General features: G+C 40.0%; 2 protein-coding genes across 17 annotated transcripts in view; both read left to right on the top strand.

Annotated features, from left to right (window-relative positions):
* LOC120908670 (potassium voltage-gated channel subfamily H member 6) overlaps positions 1 to 10,636 on the top strand; it is a 28,423-nt gene extending 17,787 nt beyond the window's left edge. For 12 of the 14 annotated variants that reach the window (XM_040319898.1, XM_040319900.1, XM_040319899.1 and 9 more), the window contains 17 exons: positions 1,084 to 1,327; positions 1,411 to 1,592; positions 3,434 to 3,454; positions 5,093 to 5,247; positions 5,327 to 5,450; positions 5,539 to 5,659; positions 5,762 to 5,880; positions 5,993 to 6,183; positions 6,254 to 6,396; positions 6,478 to 6,671; positions 7,211 to 7,302; positions 7,379 to 7,491; positions 7,902 to 7,976; positions 8,735 to 9,032; positions 9,128 to 9,487; positions 9,581 to 9,692; positions 9,774 to 10,636. In XM_040319898.1, the coding sequence (XP_040175832.1) occupies positions 1,084 to 1,327; positions 1,411 to 1,592; positions 3,434 to 3,454; positions 5,093 to 5,247; positions 5,327 to 5,450; positions 5,539 to 5,659; positions 5,762 to 5,880; positions 5,993 to 6,183; positions 6,254 to 6,396; positions 6,478 to 6,671; positions 7,211 to 7,302; positions 7,379 to 7,491; positions 7,902 to 7,976; positions 8,735 to 9,032; positions 9,128 to 9,487; positions 9,581 to 9,692; positions 9,774 to 9,812 (2,583 nt within the window). In that variant the 3' untranslated portion in view covers positions 9,813 to 10,636. The remainder of the gene's footprint in view (positions 1 to 1,083; positions 1,328 to 1,410; positions 1,593 to 3,433; positions 3,455 to 5,092; positions 5,248 to 5,326; positions 5,451 to 5,538; positions 5,660 to 5,761; positions 5,881 to 5,992; positions 6,184 to 6,253; positions 6,397 to 6,477; positions 6,672 to 7,210; positions 7,303 to 7,378; positions 7,492 to 7,901; positions 7,977 to 8,734; positions 9,033 to 9,127; positions 9,488 to 9,580; positions 9,693 to 9,773) is intronic. The other 2 variants (XM_040319905.1, XM_040319906.1) reach the window with 2 other exon arrangements.
* Positions 10,637 to 11,467: 831 nt separating this feature from the next.
* LOC120908674 (glycine receptor subunit alpha-1-like) lies at positions 11,468 to 14,427 on the top strand. 3 transcript variants are annotated; one of them, XM_040319923.1, is made up of 11 exons: positions 11,468 to 11,882; positions 11,956 to 12,027; positions 12,288 to 12,385; positions 12,477 to 12,547; positions 12,626 to 12,855; positions 12,926 to 13,008; positions 13,096 to 13,248; positions 13,334 to 13,572; positions 13,640 to 13,822; positions 13,904 to 14,082; positions 14,191 to 14,426. In XM_040319923.1, the coding sequence occupies exons 2-11, from the start codon at positions 12,005 to 12,007 to the stop codon at positions 14,345 to 14,347; spliced, it is 1,416 nt and encodes a 471-aa protein (XP_040175857.1). In that variant the 5' UTR covers positions 11,468 to 11,882; positions 11,956 to 12,004; the 3' UTR covers positions 14,348 to 14,426. The 3 variants fall into 3 exon arrangements, with proteins under 3 accessions (XP_040175857.1, XP_040175858.1, XP_040175856.1); XM_040319924.1 differs by having other exon boundaries at positions 11,468 to 12,027; positions 12,480 to 12,547; positions 14,191 to 14,427; XM_040319922.1 differs by having other exon boundaries at positions 11,469 to 12,027.
* Positions 14,428 to 14,709: the final 282 nt, after the last annotated feature.

Here is a 14,709-nt window from a genome sequence, read left to right as displayed (position 1 = left end):
GCGCCAATCGAAGCTAAGCCATGAACATCGCAACAAATCTGTTCCCCAAAATTTACAGGTCTGTGTAAACTTCACAGCAATACTGCGGTTATCGAGAACGGGAAGCATCCATGTTTGGAAGCTTCCATCGACCGCTGTTAAACAAAAATGTCCCTCTGATGTCCTTCTTCTCATTGACATGCTATGTTTATTCCTTTGCTCCGCTGTAACATCTCAGGCGCAAGAAAAATGGTCCAGTGTTCGGCTCAGTTCGGATTCAAAGAAAAATCAGATCAAAATTGAAAACCATATATCCACCCACTCCAATTTGAACCTCAATGGGCTCAGTGGCGACAAAGCTAATTTGGGAAAAGAGGTAATTATATCATTCTGCTCATGCTCCAGTTCCAATCCCGCTTATCCTGCTCTTTCCGCGCGTATCAAGCCGTTTAGCAGTATCAGCAAGCATTTTCCAGCGCTACATACGTTTGCCCAATCAACCTTCCGCCACCTCCTACCCACCCTGTCTCATGTGCGAACCTCATGTACATGTACGAACATTTCATGGCCGTTTGAGTAGTTTTTGCTATTAATCCGCTACCCTGCTTATCAACGAGCACGCAACAGCTATGGCATGGCCGCGCTAGACTTTCGAGAGCATGCCGCGGACACATCAGCGTTAGAGCTCGTGTGTATCGAACAGTTAAAACGCTCCCCTTTCTTTTGCTGCACTTTTAGCCTTATAGCATTAAAATATTGGTAGAAATGTTTGATCATGTTTACGTAACTTCACCGTTTCCGAAACTCCTCTCTCTCCCTCGGCAGTCATCGCGAGGCTAGAACTAAAGCACAGGAACAATGAGCGTGTGTACGATTTGGTGCAGCTGCTAGCTAGCATGATGATCGAGAGCTTTGTGAATCAATATTTCAATTCTATTTCCATATCAAATCCCACGCGAACCGCCACCGGCGACCGGTTAATGCGGACTGCGAACGAAGCCGGAAGAAGATGGAGATACCCTTGACTTTGCTGTTAATTACACTCGGAACGTTGTTTTTTTCTCTCTTCTCTTTCCGGGTCGCCTCAATGGCGCGTACTTGCAGGTTCTATCACTGGGAGCTGACGTCCTGCCGGAGTACAAACTGCAGAGTCCTCGTGTTCACAAATGGACAATACTGCACTACTCACCCTTCAAAGCAGTCTGGGATTGGATAATCCTGTTGTTAGTTATGTACACAGCAATATTTACACCGTATGTGGCCGCATTTCTGCTCAGCGAGCCGGACTATAATCAGCGAAAGAATCGAAAATATGCAGATGATCCAATTGTGATAATTGATTTAATAGGTAAACCACCACCAAACCAATCCTTCACTCACACAAACATGCAATACTAACTATTCGCTCGCACTATGTACCTCTATTTACAGTTGACGTAACCTTCGTTGTTGATATACTGATTAACTTCCGAACCACGTTCGTAAACGGGCAGGACGAGGTAGTATCCCACCCGGGACGAATCGCCGTTCACTATTTGAGCGGATGGTTTCTGATAGATCTGGTAGCAGCCATACCCTTCGACCTGCTTCTCGTGGGAAGTGACACAGATGAGGTAAATTGGTTATGAACTTTAGGGTTTTTCGTTTTAATATACGCGAATTATACATCGTACGGTACTATACTAATGAGCATCTTTGTGTGCTGCACAACTTCCAATTTGCAAAACTAGTTCCCCAGTCTAGGGAAGTCGTGGTCGATGATATTGAGAGACACACTATGATAAAAATTATGATATTACGATAAATATGATTACTAGGCAACATTCGAAACCGGAGCAAAGCATTTTGCGATATTGTTTTCTGCTCTTTCTTCAAAATAAGACAGAATGTCTTCAACAAGACAACACGCCTGAAACGGATTTCGCGGCGATGGATGGTACAAATGGATACTGTGTGATTGATTCGAGTGTTGATTACACGAAAAATTCTTGTTTGAACTTACAAAGACAGTTCATACACAATTGTTGTTTTTATACTTTCATTGCTTATTATTATATGATCATACAAAATCCTTAATAAACACCCTCGACACAAACGATATCATTGATTTGTCCAATGAAGTTGCTGTTTACGAATACAGGATAATAAAAAAAAACAAATCTAAACACCCGATGATTAACAGTAATTTGAGGTTAAATATATCAAACCAAACGCCATACAAACCCAACCCAACCCAATCACTTCCTGTGTTTCGGCATTGTTATGTTTATTTTGTTCACCTTCTTTCTACATCCCTAATTTATCATAAGACAGGATCATATTGATACAGACATGTTTTACCTTATGTAATGTCTCTGTTTTAACTTTCCTACCAAAACTAGCTAGTTTAGCCTTCTGAACGGGTCTCGCATTTTTTGTTATACTGTACTGTTAATTCTTTTTGTGAATATGCCCTCTGTATATTGTCTATCGTTCGTAACCACAAATCATCTTCAAACATTAGTTACAAACGTAATACATGCACTTATAACTTCTTTTCAAATAGGAATCGATTACAATACTATTAGATTCATTAATATTTCCACTCGCTTATAATTTTTTCCCAATTTGCTCTGTAATTATTAGTTCCTTTTTGTTTCATAATGGTTTATACTCAACTCATTCATCACTATTAGCTCAATCTCTAGCAATGGCCAATTCCACTTTAATTGCGTTTTACTAATTAATCTTGCTAAACTATTAAAGTACAATTCTTCGTTCCTTTTTACTCTCCGTGGAACTAATGTGGTGTTGACATGAAATTAAGTCGAATCGAACTAGATTTTTTTCTTCAATACTGTTATACGCCCAAGAATTATCTATAGTATCCACAGTTCCAACAATCCTAACAACAAAGGCTTATTAGAAAAGGCCACATCTCATATTGGAGGACTACATCTCGTGAGGTTCATACTTGTTGTTAATTGTTTAATCAGCACAATGATGAGGTTAAAATAGCTACATCTTAATTTATTTTTCTGTTTTTATCATCTCGTTTCATCTACCAAATAATACTATGTAATACCTAGAAATATACCAAGAATATCAATTCCAAAAGACATGTTAGGTTTAAACAAATGATTATCGAAGCTTGCAAGCCGAACTTTGAGCAATGACTGCCCAAAAAGTAGTGTTGTTCTACATTGTTTAGCTGCTGCTGGTGAAATTCAACTTTAAATCAATCAGTGACTCCTGTTATGCATTGTTTGCCTGAATTTGGTACAAAACATGCGCTCAATTCGACGTTTTGAACCAACACTCAAATGATCGCTACAAACGTATATGAAATATAGTCCCTAATCGTCTTTCATTCTCACATTCACCTATTCCCTAGTAGTGCCAATGTGAATTTAATATAACCTTTAACACATTAATTGTTATTTTACTGAATGACGCCAGTTTTTGTATTTTACAGCTTGGCTTGGACAAAGATGAGGTATTGCACTCGAGATTTTGGAAGTATAACTATGTCTTTTGTTTATAAACGACATTTAAACCACTTACCAACAAAATATTACTCAGTTCCTCAACAAAGTATTATAAATATTTTTTTGTTTTGTTTCCTAATCTCTTGTTTTAACAACCTTACCTTCTTCTAACACTGTTCAAAATATATACACTCTGAAATGTATACAGTTTCACGTTTGAACAATCGTAATGCACCCTACGAATGAATGCTACTGCCTACAATAATCGAGTTTTTCTGTAATAATAGTAAAATAAATAATCATTTTATTGCAATGCTTCATGAGCGAACACAATTTGGACGACTATTAAAGCAAACTAATTCGACACACACTCACGCGTGTACAAATCATTACTTTTTTTGGATTAAGTCAGATCCTGTTCTAGTTTTTATGCATTTTTACCGTACAGACGCCAACACCAGTAGAACCGTTCCATTCAACTTGACAAAATTTGTATTACACGCATGTTCTTGGTTCAGTTCAAATGTATCATTTATATAACCTAATTCTATCTCTAAAGACATCCCCCTAGGCGTGCCGCATTTCGACACTAGTTTATGTTTAGTGTAATGAGTATTGATATCGGTTATTTTCTCGATGGCATGCCTAAATCAACATAATTAGATATAAATCTACATCTATTGTTTTACATGTTTTATATGTTATGCCTGCACTTCTTTCAATAATACTGGTTGTGTTTAATGTCACAAAATGAAAGATATAACCATAACCTACACAAGACATAATTTATTTTTAAATGTGCTTGCTGTATGATACGGCGTTAACAACCTTAGCGATACTACGTTATCATTTCGCCACAGAGAAACTAACCGACACCAGAATATAATCATAGTAGAGTGGATAAATAAATTGCTCATTTTATAATTTTGCGTTTTGAATAATTTTTTTCTGTGTTTTGTTTATAAAAACTGAATATTTTACCTCAAAACACTGATTATAACTGATTAGAGCTATAACAAAGCACTAATTTGTTACGTACAATACAAGAGTTCTATTAACGTGTACGGTTCCAATCCATGCATTAAACATAAATGTTGTCATAAATCGAGGTAAATGCGTTATAATCTAGCATTAATGAATGCCCGTTAGAGTCAAAATTAGCACGAAACTACTAAGCATCAACTAAGCACGAAATGTTGACTAACAGTATGTAAAGGAAGATCAATATAATTAGCTATTTTTGACAGAATTGTTGTTTTTTTTTTCATTGTAATGTTTTTCATAGCCCCCCATGCCTGTATTTCGAATTTACATTCTGTTTTAATTGTTTATGCAAACACAAGTTGTTCTTTAAAGTATTTGCTGCTGCCACATGCGTTTATGATAATATTGTCGATTTATTTCTCATTGTTATTTTGTTCCTTTGATAACCATTGTGTATCATAAATAGCACACTTAATAAGCTTTTGCTCTTTTTAGTATCGTTAAGCTAGTTGCATATGTGGTAAACGTTTATGTTATCCAATTTCAATTCAATTGAACTTAATTCAAATATTTGCTTCACACCATTTTAATCTAATTTGGTTACTGAACACAGCCAAACTGAGTATGTTCGGTTTAACGTACAATTTATTTCCCCTTTACAGACAACCACCTTGATTGGGCTGTTGAAAACAGCACGATTACTTCGCCTAGTACGCGTGGCACGGAAAATCGACCGGTACTCTGAGTACGGAGCAGCCGTGCTCGTACTTTTAATGGCGACGTTCGCCCTGATCGCACATTGGTTAGCCTGCATATGGTGAGTTTTGACCCATGACAAAGGGCTCAAGGTGGGACAATGCGCAAGGTGGGTAATTAACATCGTATATATTATCCAGGTATGCCATAGGAAATGCGGAACGACCACTGTTGAAAGCAAAGATAGGGTGGCTGGATGCACTGGCACAGGATACTCAGGAGTATTACTTCCCGAACAATACCGGTGGAGGTCCTTCTGTGAAGGTAAGCCTGTGTGTTACCGCACTGCATTCTTCGTCGCAATTTGCCAAACAAATTGCAAGCAATTGATGTACACCATCTCTCGTTACAGTCCCGCTACGTTACTGCCCTGTACTTTACCTTTACATCGCTCACATCGGTTGGTTTCGGCAATGTTGCGCCAAATACAGATGCCGAAAAGATATTTACGATATGTGTTATGCTTGTTGGCTGTAAGTTTCAAACACGCACAGTCTCCAGCGCACAGTCGCTGGAACACGCACTGTCCAATGGGTAATATCTATTTGAAATATGTGAATCATTCTCTTTCGCAGCGCTTATGTACGCTAGTATCTTTGGAAACGTTTCCGCCATCATACAGCGGCTTTACTCAGGAACTGCAAGATACCACACACAGATGCTGCGGGTACGCGAATTCATACGATTCCATCAGGTAAGTCACGAGATGTTACGCTATTGAAGCGTATAACTGAAGCTAATAATTAACTATCTTTTTTTTTTCTTGCGCAAACTTCGTTACAATCATCCATCGTTGCTCTTTACAGATACCGAACCCGTTAAGACAACGCCTAGAAGAATATTTCCAGCACGCCTGGACGTACACCAATGGTATCGATATGAATTCGGTGCTGAAAGGGTTCCCTGAGTGCTTACAAGCTGATATATGCTTGCATTTGAATAGAAATTTGTTAAACAATTGTTCAGCTTTTGAAGCGGCTAGTCCAGGATGCTTAAGGTAAGGATAGACGCGTGCGCTAACCAAACACATTGCACTGACAAAGAAACACATAACAATTCCATTGCAGAGCGCTTTCCCTTAAATTTAAAACCACTCATGCTCCGCCGGGTGATATTTTGGTGCACAAAGGGGATGTTTTGACGTACCTTTATTTCATAGCCAGAGGGTCAATTGAAATTCTCAAAGACGACGTTGTAATGGCGATTCTAGGTAAATGGTAAACCTTCACACTATGCATCCATCAACTGCTCTAAATTGTGTTTTCTTTCTCTCTCTCCCTACTACCACCAGGCAAGGATGATATTTTTGGAGAAAATCCGTGCATACATTCCACTCTCGGAAAATCAAATAGTAATGTTAAAGCTCTGACATATTGTGATCTGCATAAAATTCATAGAGATGACTTATTAGACGTGTTAGATTTATTCCCGGAATTTTATGATAGTTTTGTAAATAGTTTGGAAATTACATATAATATGCGAGATGTGAGTCTACTTTCAACGATTACATACATTTTACACTAGTGTTATTGTTCTGTTTCCAATTTTGAGCACGCTGGATTATTATTGTCTTAAGTTGTACGTTTTTTTACCATTAGCAATGCTCCTTAATGCAAGATCGATTACTTAGTGGAGCAAGAACGAATCAACAATAGATCAACAATTTGTTTTCTTACTATAACATCTACGGTATAACAGTTACGGTGTGTCATCATTCTCTGTTTTGCGTTCAGCATATGTACGATGTGCATTCGATTCAATGTTCGATTGTGTCACAAAGCACATTTTACTATTTTAACTATAAAATGTTTTGTTTCGCTGTTTGGATTTTGCATGGGATTCGTTTAAGTTATTAGTGTGTGCACTCGTTTTTATTTATCGTATCGTATGCTAGCCTGTTTTCGCATCTTCTAGTGCGCTAATTTTCTAGTGTGCAAGCATTTGTAGCCTTGTTTTCTATCGTGGACTGTACCGTGGATTGCAAATTATTCAATGTCAAATATGATGTGCATCCGTTGTTTTAGGAAGAGCAAGCTGGTGTCGAACTTAGACATAGGTACATGCGGACTGGATCCCAAGATCGTGAGAGTGAGACGAGATCTTACGTTAGAAAACTGTAACTGTCCTTCTGTACCCTAGTACGCGGTGAACTATCTTTAAGGCCACTAACCGACCCACCATTTGTCTTGCAGAAATACCGTGCACCACAGGCCACCAGGCAATAAATGTGATATGCCCAATGATAGAAGTTCGATAGGACAAATGAGCACTAACTATGATGATGATCGTAAATTTTCCCTATCAGGTATGTAACTCAAACACATTTTCGTGCGTTGCTAATCAACCCTGCTTTCCTCATTTGAAATACCAAGTATTCTACTACACATAGTATTGCTGTGATGGCATTAACAGTACCCACCAAACCCCACCCACCTTTCCCGCGCGTTTTGATCTCTTCCTATCCGTGCTACAGTAGCAAGCAATGCCAGTAGTGGTTTAACATAAGTTGATAGATAATCAACCGAATTGCTTACAATTTTCGTATTTCGTTACTGTCCATCCTCTCTTGCCGAAGCCATGTCCGATAACGATAAGAAACCCTTTCTAACATAACAATATTTCTTTCTATCTATCTTACCATTCACCCACAAATATCACACCACTCATTCCAAAACAACTACAAACCACCTAAAATGCGTGTGCCTCCTAAAACAGGTATTATAAATCAATTGAAAAGAAGCATACCAGACCTTAATTCATATAAACATCAGCCATTAACGAACAAGTGTGGTAAGCAAAGCATCTTTGATTTCGTTTGGTTCAGTGTGTTCCCACTATCATCATTATTAGCCTATAAAACATATGTTTTGATTTCCTTCAGGCAAAAAATACATCATTTATCGCTCCACAATAGCTGTATTTCCTACACCTTAATGTCGGTCGGCCCAGAGTACCCCCTTTACACCCAGGCTTTCCAATACAATAGCAAGCACTTTCCAATCCTTTCCTGCCCTTGCAATCTTATCCCATCCATTGCGCAAAATTGTGAAACCTGACAAGCTATTGAAAACCGTCAACTACTCGAACACAAATCATATCCTATTTTCTATTTCTTTGAATAATCGACATGGTTTCATACGTACTCTGCATGAGTGCTGTTACAGTTGTGTACATAAAAACTAAAGCCAAATCTCACCAAGTTGCATAAATAGAGCTCTAGTTCATCCTTTCTGCGTCGTGTATAGTATGGTTGAGAAGACAGACTCTATATGCTCGAGTTACGTTCGCACGTGAATGTATGTTACGTTTTGCTTGGACATATTGCGCATTTGTTTATCAATATTTTTGTCTTTTCCGTTCCAAACGATTAATGGAGTTGTAACCTTTTGCTTTCCACCAGATAAACGTTTATTCGGAAAGCTTGATGTGTTAATAGTTGTGTCAATTCCTTCTATCTGCTCTGATGGCTGAGCGATGGACACCAAAGTGTTAGACCCTATGATATGTCTACGAAAGGTTGATTAAATTTGTTTGCATGTCGATTTCAGCTTCACCCAACGAAAGCCCTAAAAGTACGCACAAGCAGACAATACCCCATCATCACGAACATCAATCGTCGGCCATTGTAGCATCTTCGGCGGCACTTGGAAGGGTACCAGATACCGTCACGTTGAGTGCAGTTAGCCATCGTGCCTGCACGTGCGGTTCTAAGACCGATGTCCCGGTCGGGCCAATGCGGGTCAGCGATTGTTCTCCAAAGAGCAGCCCAGATGAGGAAATCTTTCATCATACCGCACCCAACAGTAGCAACATGAGCAAACCGGATGAATCAAAACAGAATCTAGAGTAAGCATTAGGATCTCTAGAACGCATTGCTAAAACAGTAAACTTATCATAAATTGACCATATTTTATCTATAATATGTGTTTCATATTCACTAGAACTATGGCGCATCAGCTCTCTGAGTTAACGAATAGGATTGGTGTTCTGGAATCAAGTCTCAAGCACGACATCAGAACAATACTAGAAATTCTACACCAGCAACAACAGATGCAGATGCAGATTCAGCAACAGCAGCACTCTTTTGCACAGCAACAGCAACAAATGCATCAGATGCACATCGGCAAGACAGCAATGTCTTCGTACCAACCGTCCGAAAGTGATTTTTCTTTTGACATGTGCGGGCCTCCGATGGACTGCCGAGAAGTCAAACACCAGCAGCCTCCTTCATCGCAACATCGCATACACGTGGCTCGTTCCGTATCGCAACCAGAGTGCACCGATGATCGTAGTTTATTTAAGTACGTATGAAAAGCCACAATCTTCGTTCACCTAACTACTCTGGTAAAGCGTCTTACACTCTTTACGGACATTCTGATACTCCGTTGTTGCAGATGTTCAAAGTTCTCATCATTCAATCATCCCATGGATGACACGCCCGAGGGACAAAATTGGAATATATTTGCCCCAATTGCTAAGCTTGAATCACTGGACGAAATAGATCAGGTAGATTGTTTACTATAAATCATCGCCAAAGCACATTGTACCGTAAGGCTAACGATACGTTTCTCTGTTTGCCACTTGCAGGAAACCAAACCCTCATCCAGTCATGATAAGATGCAATGAAGAAATCAAACGTTCATAATGCTTCGTCGCTTGGGAAGAGACAGAGAGAAGAAACACCGATCCAGTTCTAATCTACTATCTAGTAAATGTTGTTTTATCTTTTTCTGTTTTTTGAAAGTTTCAAAGCAAGAATAATCTTTGTACATATTCTTCTACGCATAGCGAAGTCAAAGCCAGGACACACAAACACACAACTAGAAAGACACATGAGAATACTCGACGCCACACCCTAACACAACATTTATGGCACATTTAACACCACTTTCAGAGATCGATCGTTACGTACATTTCATATATTAATATAGAATTCTTCACCAGGAAAAAAAATCGTGTGAAACAAAATGCAATGTCTTTAGTTTTCATTTTCACTCTATATTAATCGATGCAGCAAGAAGAATAAAAGACAAACCAAAAGCTTTTTGTTGATTGACTGCGTCAAGTCTTAAAACAGCAATAATGACAATTTAATAGCAATCTTTTTTCGAGCGAAGTACATTTCAACCCTATTCAACCCAAGTGAGAGAGGTGTTTGAAGGAACGCTACGGAACGCTAGGAAAAACTAGGGAAGCAAGCGCCCAAGCGAGGTAAAGGTAATGGAAAACGTTGAGGGTAAAAAGGTACATGAACGAATGCTAGCTTAATGCAAAATCACAACCAATAGAGACTTATGAATATCAATGAAATAACACACAAAATCAGCAAGCAAATCAACAGCGCATATTGGAAACAGCATATTGCCTTTGTTTAAGTCGAACGCAAAAAACAACAAACACAGAAAAAAGCAAATAAAGTTACTGCTAATGAACTGATTTATAATACTTTACTTTTTTGATTGATGGCCTCATTATTAGCACCTTCTTGCGGCACCGCGATATATCACAGCACATCGGGCAAGAGAAAAGTAGCCCAACTTCACCACCTTCTAGTATATATTGTTAACCACGGCATCCACCGTTTGCCTCGTCAGCCTCCACGAGTTGGTTGGAACGGTGGGCCGCCCCCAGCACCTTGCCATACTAAGTAGCCGCCGTTTATATCGTTTCCGTTTCCGCAATGATAACAAACACTGCAAACATGCGCCCTGTTTGTGTGTGTGTGTCGGTATGGGTGGGGTGGAAACGAACAGCACTCGGACAGGGTCGTACGCATGGCGGAAAACGCGAGAGGAACCCACCGTACGTCAATGCTACACTCTTTCCAATACCTGAGCAATAAGAAATGTTGTAGTAAATAGTGTGAAGCTACAAGTAAAATACACAAAGCTCCTACACATCCTACACGTCTTCCTACACAGCGAGCGTGATGGCCCCGTGTGTTCGTGTGGCCATGTGCTACATACACCAAAAAAAAGTAATGATATCGTTGCGTGTCATCGTTTCATTTCTACCTTGCCTTGTGTGTCGTCTTACAAGGCTCCACCTAGGACACCCGCACCTTTGGCGGCGCCTGAACAACGCGACCCTGCGGTTCCCTGGAGGAGCTGGTAGATGTCAGACCAACACACCAGCACTAAGACTGCTTTCAAGTTTATGAGCTAGCTATTATTGATTAAATTAAAGCGAATAAAAAAAACCGCTCGCGGGCACACGAATATTCATAACGGCTTGAATGAATGAGCTGAACACACTACTTTCGTAACACGCACCCTCCTGTCGTGGTTGGTATAAGCTCTCTCTGGTGTGGTTTTTAGTTGTGGATCTGAATTCATCGATTGTGCAACGCTCGGCGCCAACCAATCACCCAGGGAAAGTTTGTCAGTGCGTAATTTAACCGAATCATAAATAGAAATTCTGTGTACTACGCTTTAATCATCAAACAAATATCGGTATTACATTTAATTGTACGAAGACTAAAAATACCCATCCCCACCACAAGAAAAGCGCCCTTTCCTGTACGTAAACTCAAAGCGGTGAATCAAACAGGACTATCGAAGCAGGCCATTCTGCGAAACACGTGCTATGGTGCGAGCTTTCGGTGAACAATAAGAAAGGAAAAGTTTTATCGATTCCTAATGATGGCGTCGCTGAAAATGGATCGTGCAGTGAACTAAATGCGTTATCATCTCTGGTGTACGATCAGAAAGCCAGTCTCAGTGCGCTTACTATATATTCACGTTCAGTAATACTTGTTCCCGTGTTCCAGAGTGTGAAATGTGAAGCATGAATGAAGTGGCCTACAGCATACAAAGACTATGCGTTGCACATACATAGCAAGGTAAATCTGTTGAAACCAATTAATTGTTTATACGGCATTAACCTATTAACACACATTCGCTGGCTGAGTGGCTGGCGGCTGGCGGTTTGTTCAAACGCCCTACTTACTGGCGCAGGTTTTGCCTTTATTTTGACTATGCTTATGCACGCTGTAAAGTGTCTTGCTTTAGTATGCAATATCAGTTGACGCGCGGACATGAACGAATGGAGCAAATATCGTTTCAATTATCTTAATGACTCGATGCATCGCTCTCGTTGCAGTTTGTTTTGGCTTTTCGAACTATGTATCCCCGCTAGGACGGCCACTATCAATTACCAGTATCAAGAGGGCATCGAGTATGATAAAAACGTAAAGCCAGGTAAAACAAATATATCTATTTGTCTTACTCTAACAATCAGGTAATGTTGTAATGTTTTACGTCCACTTTGTTGTGCACACGCCAACACCAGCAGGTACACTTACAGATGTATCCGTTTCGCTCTACATTAACCGAATATCAGGCGTGGATGAAAACAAGGAAGTAAGTTATCGAGCTTGCCATGCCCCCAAAGCTTCATACGCTGTCTCACACTAGAGCGCGCACTGTTTTTGCTTGTAGGAAATTTCCTTCGATGTCTTCCTTCAAATTACATGGGAAGACCTTCGAATACAGCCTGTGTTTAACAACAAGGTAGGCGAGTATGTGGAACTGACGAAAGCCGACCGAGATATGATATGGGTTCCGGATCTTTACATTCGACAACTGCGAGAGATGAAAATGCTAACCTTATTCGAGGAAATATCCAGCCTACGGTTATATGAAAACAGCACCATCAGCTTGAGCATAGGGTAAGCCTGCAAAGATGATTCGCAACAAGGTATACAAATGAAAACAGTCAATTTCTAAACTCACTTTTAGAGCAACAATCATCATCAAATGCGACATGGACTTTGTGCTGTACCCGCTCGATGTGCAGAGATGTCCTGTCGATTTCAGCAGCTGTACGTATCTCGCCTCTTCAGCGCTTCGTACATACGAAGCGTTTCATCTTGACCACTACTCACTACTTTAACTGTTTCTGTTTATAGACAAATATCCAGTAAAAGATTTACGGTTCCGCTGGAGATCCGAAAATGCCTTATCCTTCCCCAATGACTTTGGGGACGGTTTTTTTCGGCTTCCAAAGTATGTGGTTTCTTTCTACACTGAACAGGAATCACAGATAGTCAATTACAGCGATGGTACTTGAAAACGAAACAAAACTTACACCAAAATGCAACGCAACTAACGCAAATGGTACATATGTTGTTTGCACTGTACTTGCAGATAATCATAGTTCAGCGAGATTAGAAATAACCCTGTCGAGGGAAGTAAAGAGCTATCTGCTAGAAAACTATCTTCCATCCACGTTATTCGTCTCTATATCCTGGGGGTCTTTTGTGGTCGTCCCAGAAATCGTGCCAGGGCGGATGGTGCTGCTAGTCACAACACTGCTATCATTGATAACGATGTTCGATACAGTGAGGAATAATTCACCAGATGCGCTGGAACTGAAGTGCCTTGAAGTAAGCAGTTGCATAGGTCGATTTTAGACTCTCTACTCTATACTTATGATCAACTATCTCCGTTTAGGTGTGGCTCATATCCTGTACTTTGTTTGTGTTCTTTGCACTAATGGAGTATTTTATTGTGCTGTTCGGGATACGATACGATAAGCATTGGCGTGTGGCCAAAGCTCAGCATGCCTCATCAATACCACCTTCCATCACACTGCAGTCAGCAGTGACGATGGCTCAAAGCACGATGGACACATCGGTAAGAAGTGCATTTTTTGTTCGTTTATGCTTCATTTTAGTAAAAGCACACACCACCCTTACCAACATTTACACCCAACAGATAAATTCGGCATCATTTCAACGCGAAAACGGTCTTGAGCATGCCACCCTGAAGGTTTCAGGCACTAACAAGATTCAACCGCACGATCACAACAGCAAAACAACGTCAGCTTCCCTCAGCAATATACAAGACACTGTACAAAGCGCCCAGAAAGTGTCGTCTGTGATGACCAGAAAAAGGTGAGATTAAACCTCATATCTCAGAAGTGAATGCAACCAAAAGGCCAAGACAGGTTGGTTGTTGCATCCTTCCTGCCCCAAAATGAACATTTTACTTGTTCATTTCAGGTTTCGGAACGTCGCAGATGTTGCACTCCTGTATGCTGGCTCCCAGCGAGGCAGATTGGATCAGCTATCTTTAATCATTTTCCCTGTCAGCTTTCTTATATTCACCATATCCTATTGGACTATGTATTTAACTGAATCTAAGAAAAATTTCAAGTAACATTTTTCCTCGAGTATTGCTTCAAACAAGCCCTATAGTTGATACAGTAATAAATTGAATTGCCTGTTGTAAATTCATTCTTAACTTTCTTTCGACGTGAAGAAAATGGATATGTATATGTATGTAAATAAGTAAGAGGGTTGTTAGCACATGAAATTGATAGCTTACTACACTACTTACAGCATCAACGGAAGCAACAAACACACTGTCTGGGAAGTTGTCGAAGGGTAGGGTAGTCTATGAAACCACTCTCGGTGAAGTGCTGCATCGTTCGTTACAAACTCTTGAATGTTTCGCTATGTTGTAGGAGTACGAGGGCTACAGTTGGTTAAGTTCCTGGGTTGGCCAATCATATACGAGCA

Source organism: Anopheles arabiensis, chromosome 2 (assembly GCF_016920715.1).
Source record: "Anopheles arabiensis isolate DONGOLA chromosome 2, AaraD3, whole genome shotgun sequence".
Taxonomy (NCBI): Eukaryota; Metazoa; Arthropoda; class Insecta; order Diptera; family Culicidae; genus Anopheles; species Anopheles arabiensis.
This window is presented reverse-complemented; position numbering and strand designations above follow the sequence as displayed.

Bases quoted from the DNA above. Each gene is read 5' to 3' on its own strand.
- LOC120908674 (XM_040319923.1), top strand. From the start codon at position 12,005: ATGCGTTGCACATACATAGCAAG. The intron at 12,386-12,476 runs GTAAAACAAATA...CGCCAACACCAG, and splicing joins TGATAAAAACGTAAAGCCAG to CAGGTACACTTACAGATGTA. The intron at 13,009-13,095 runs GTACGTATCTCG...TTCTGTTTATAG, and splicing joins TCCTGTCGATTTCAGCAGCT to ACAAATATCCAGTAAAAGAT.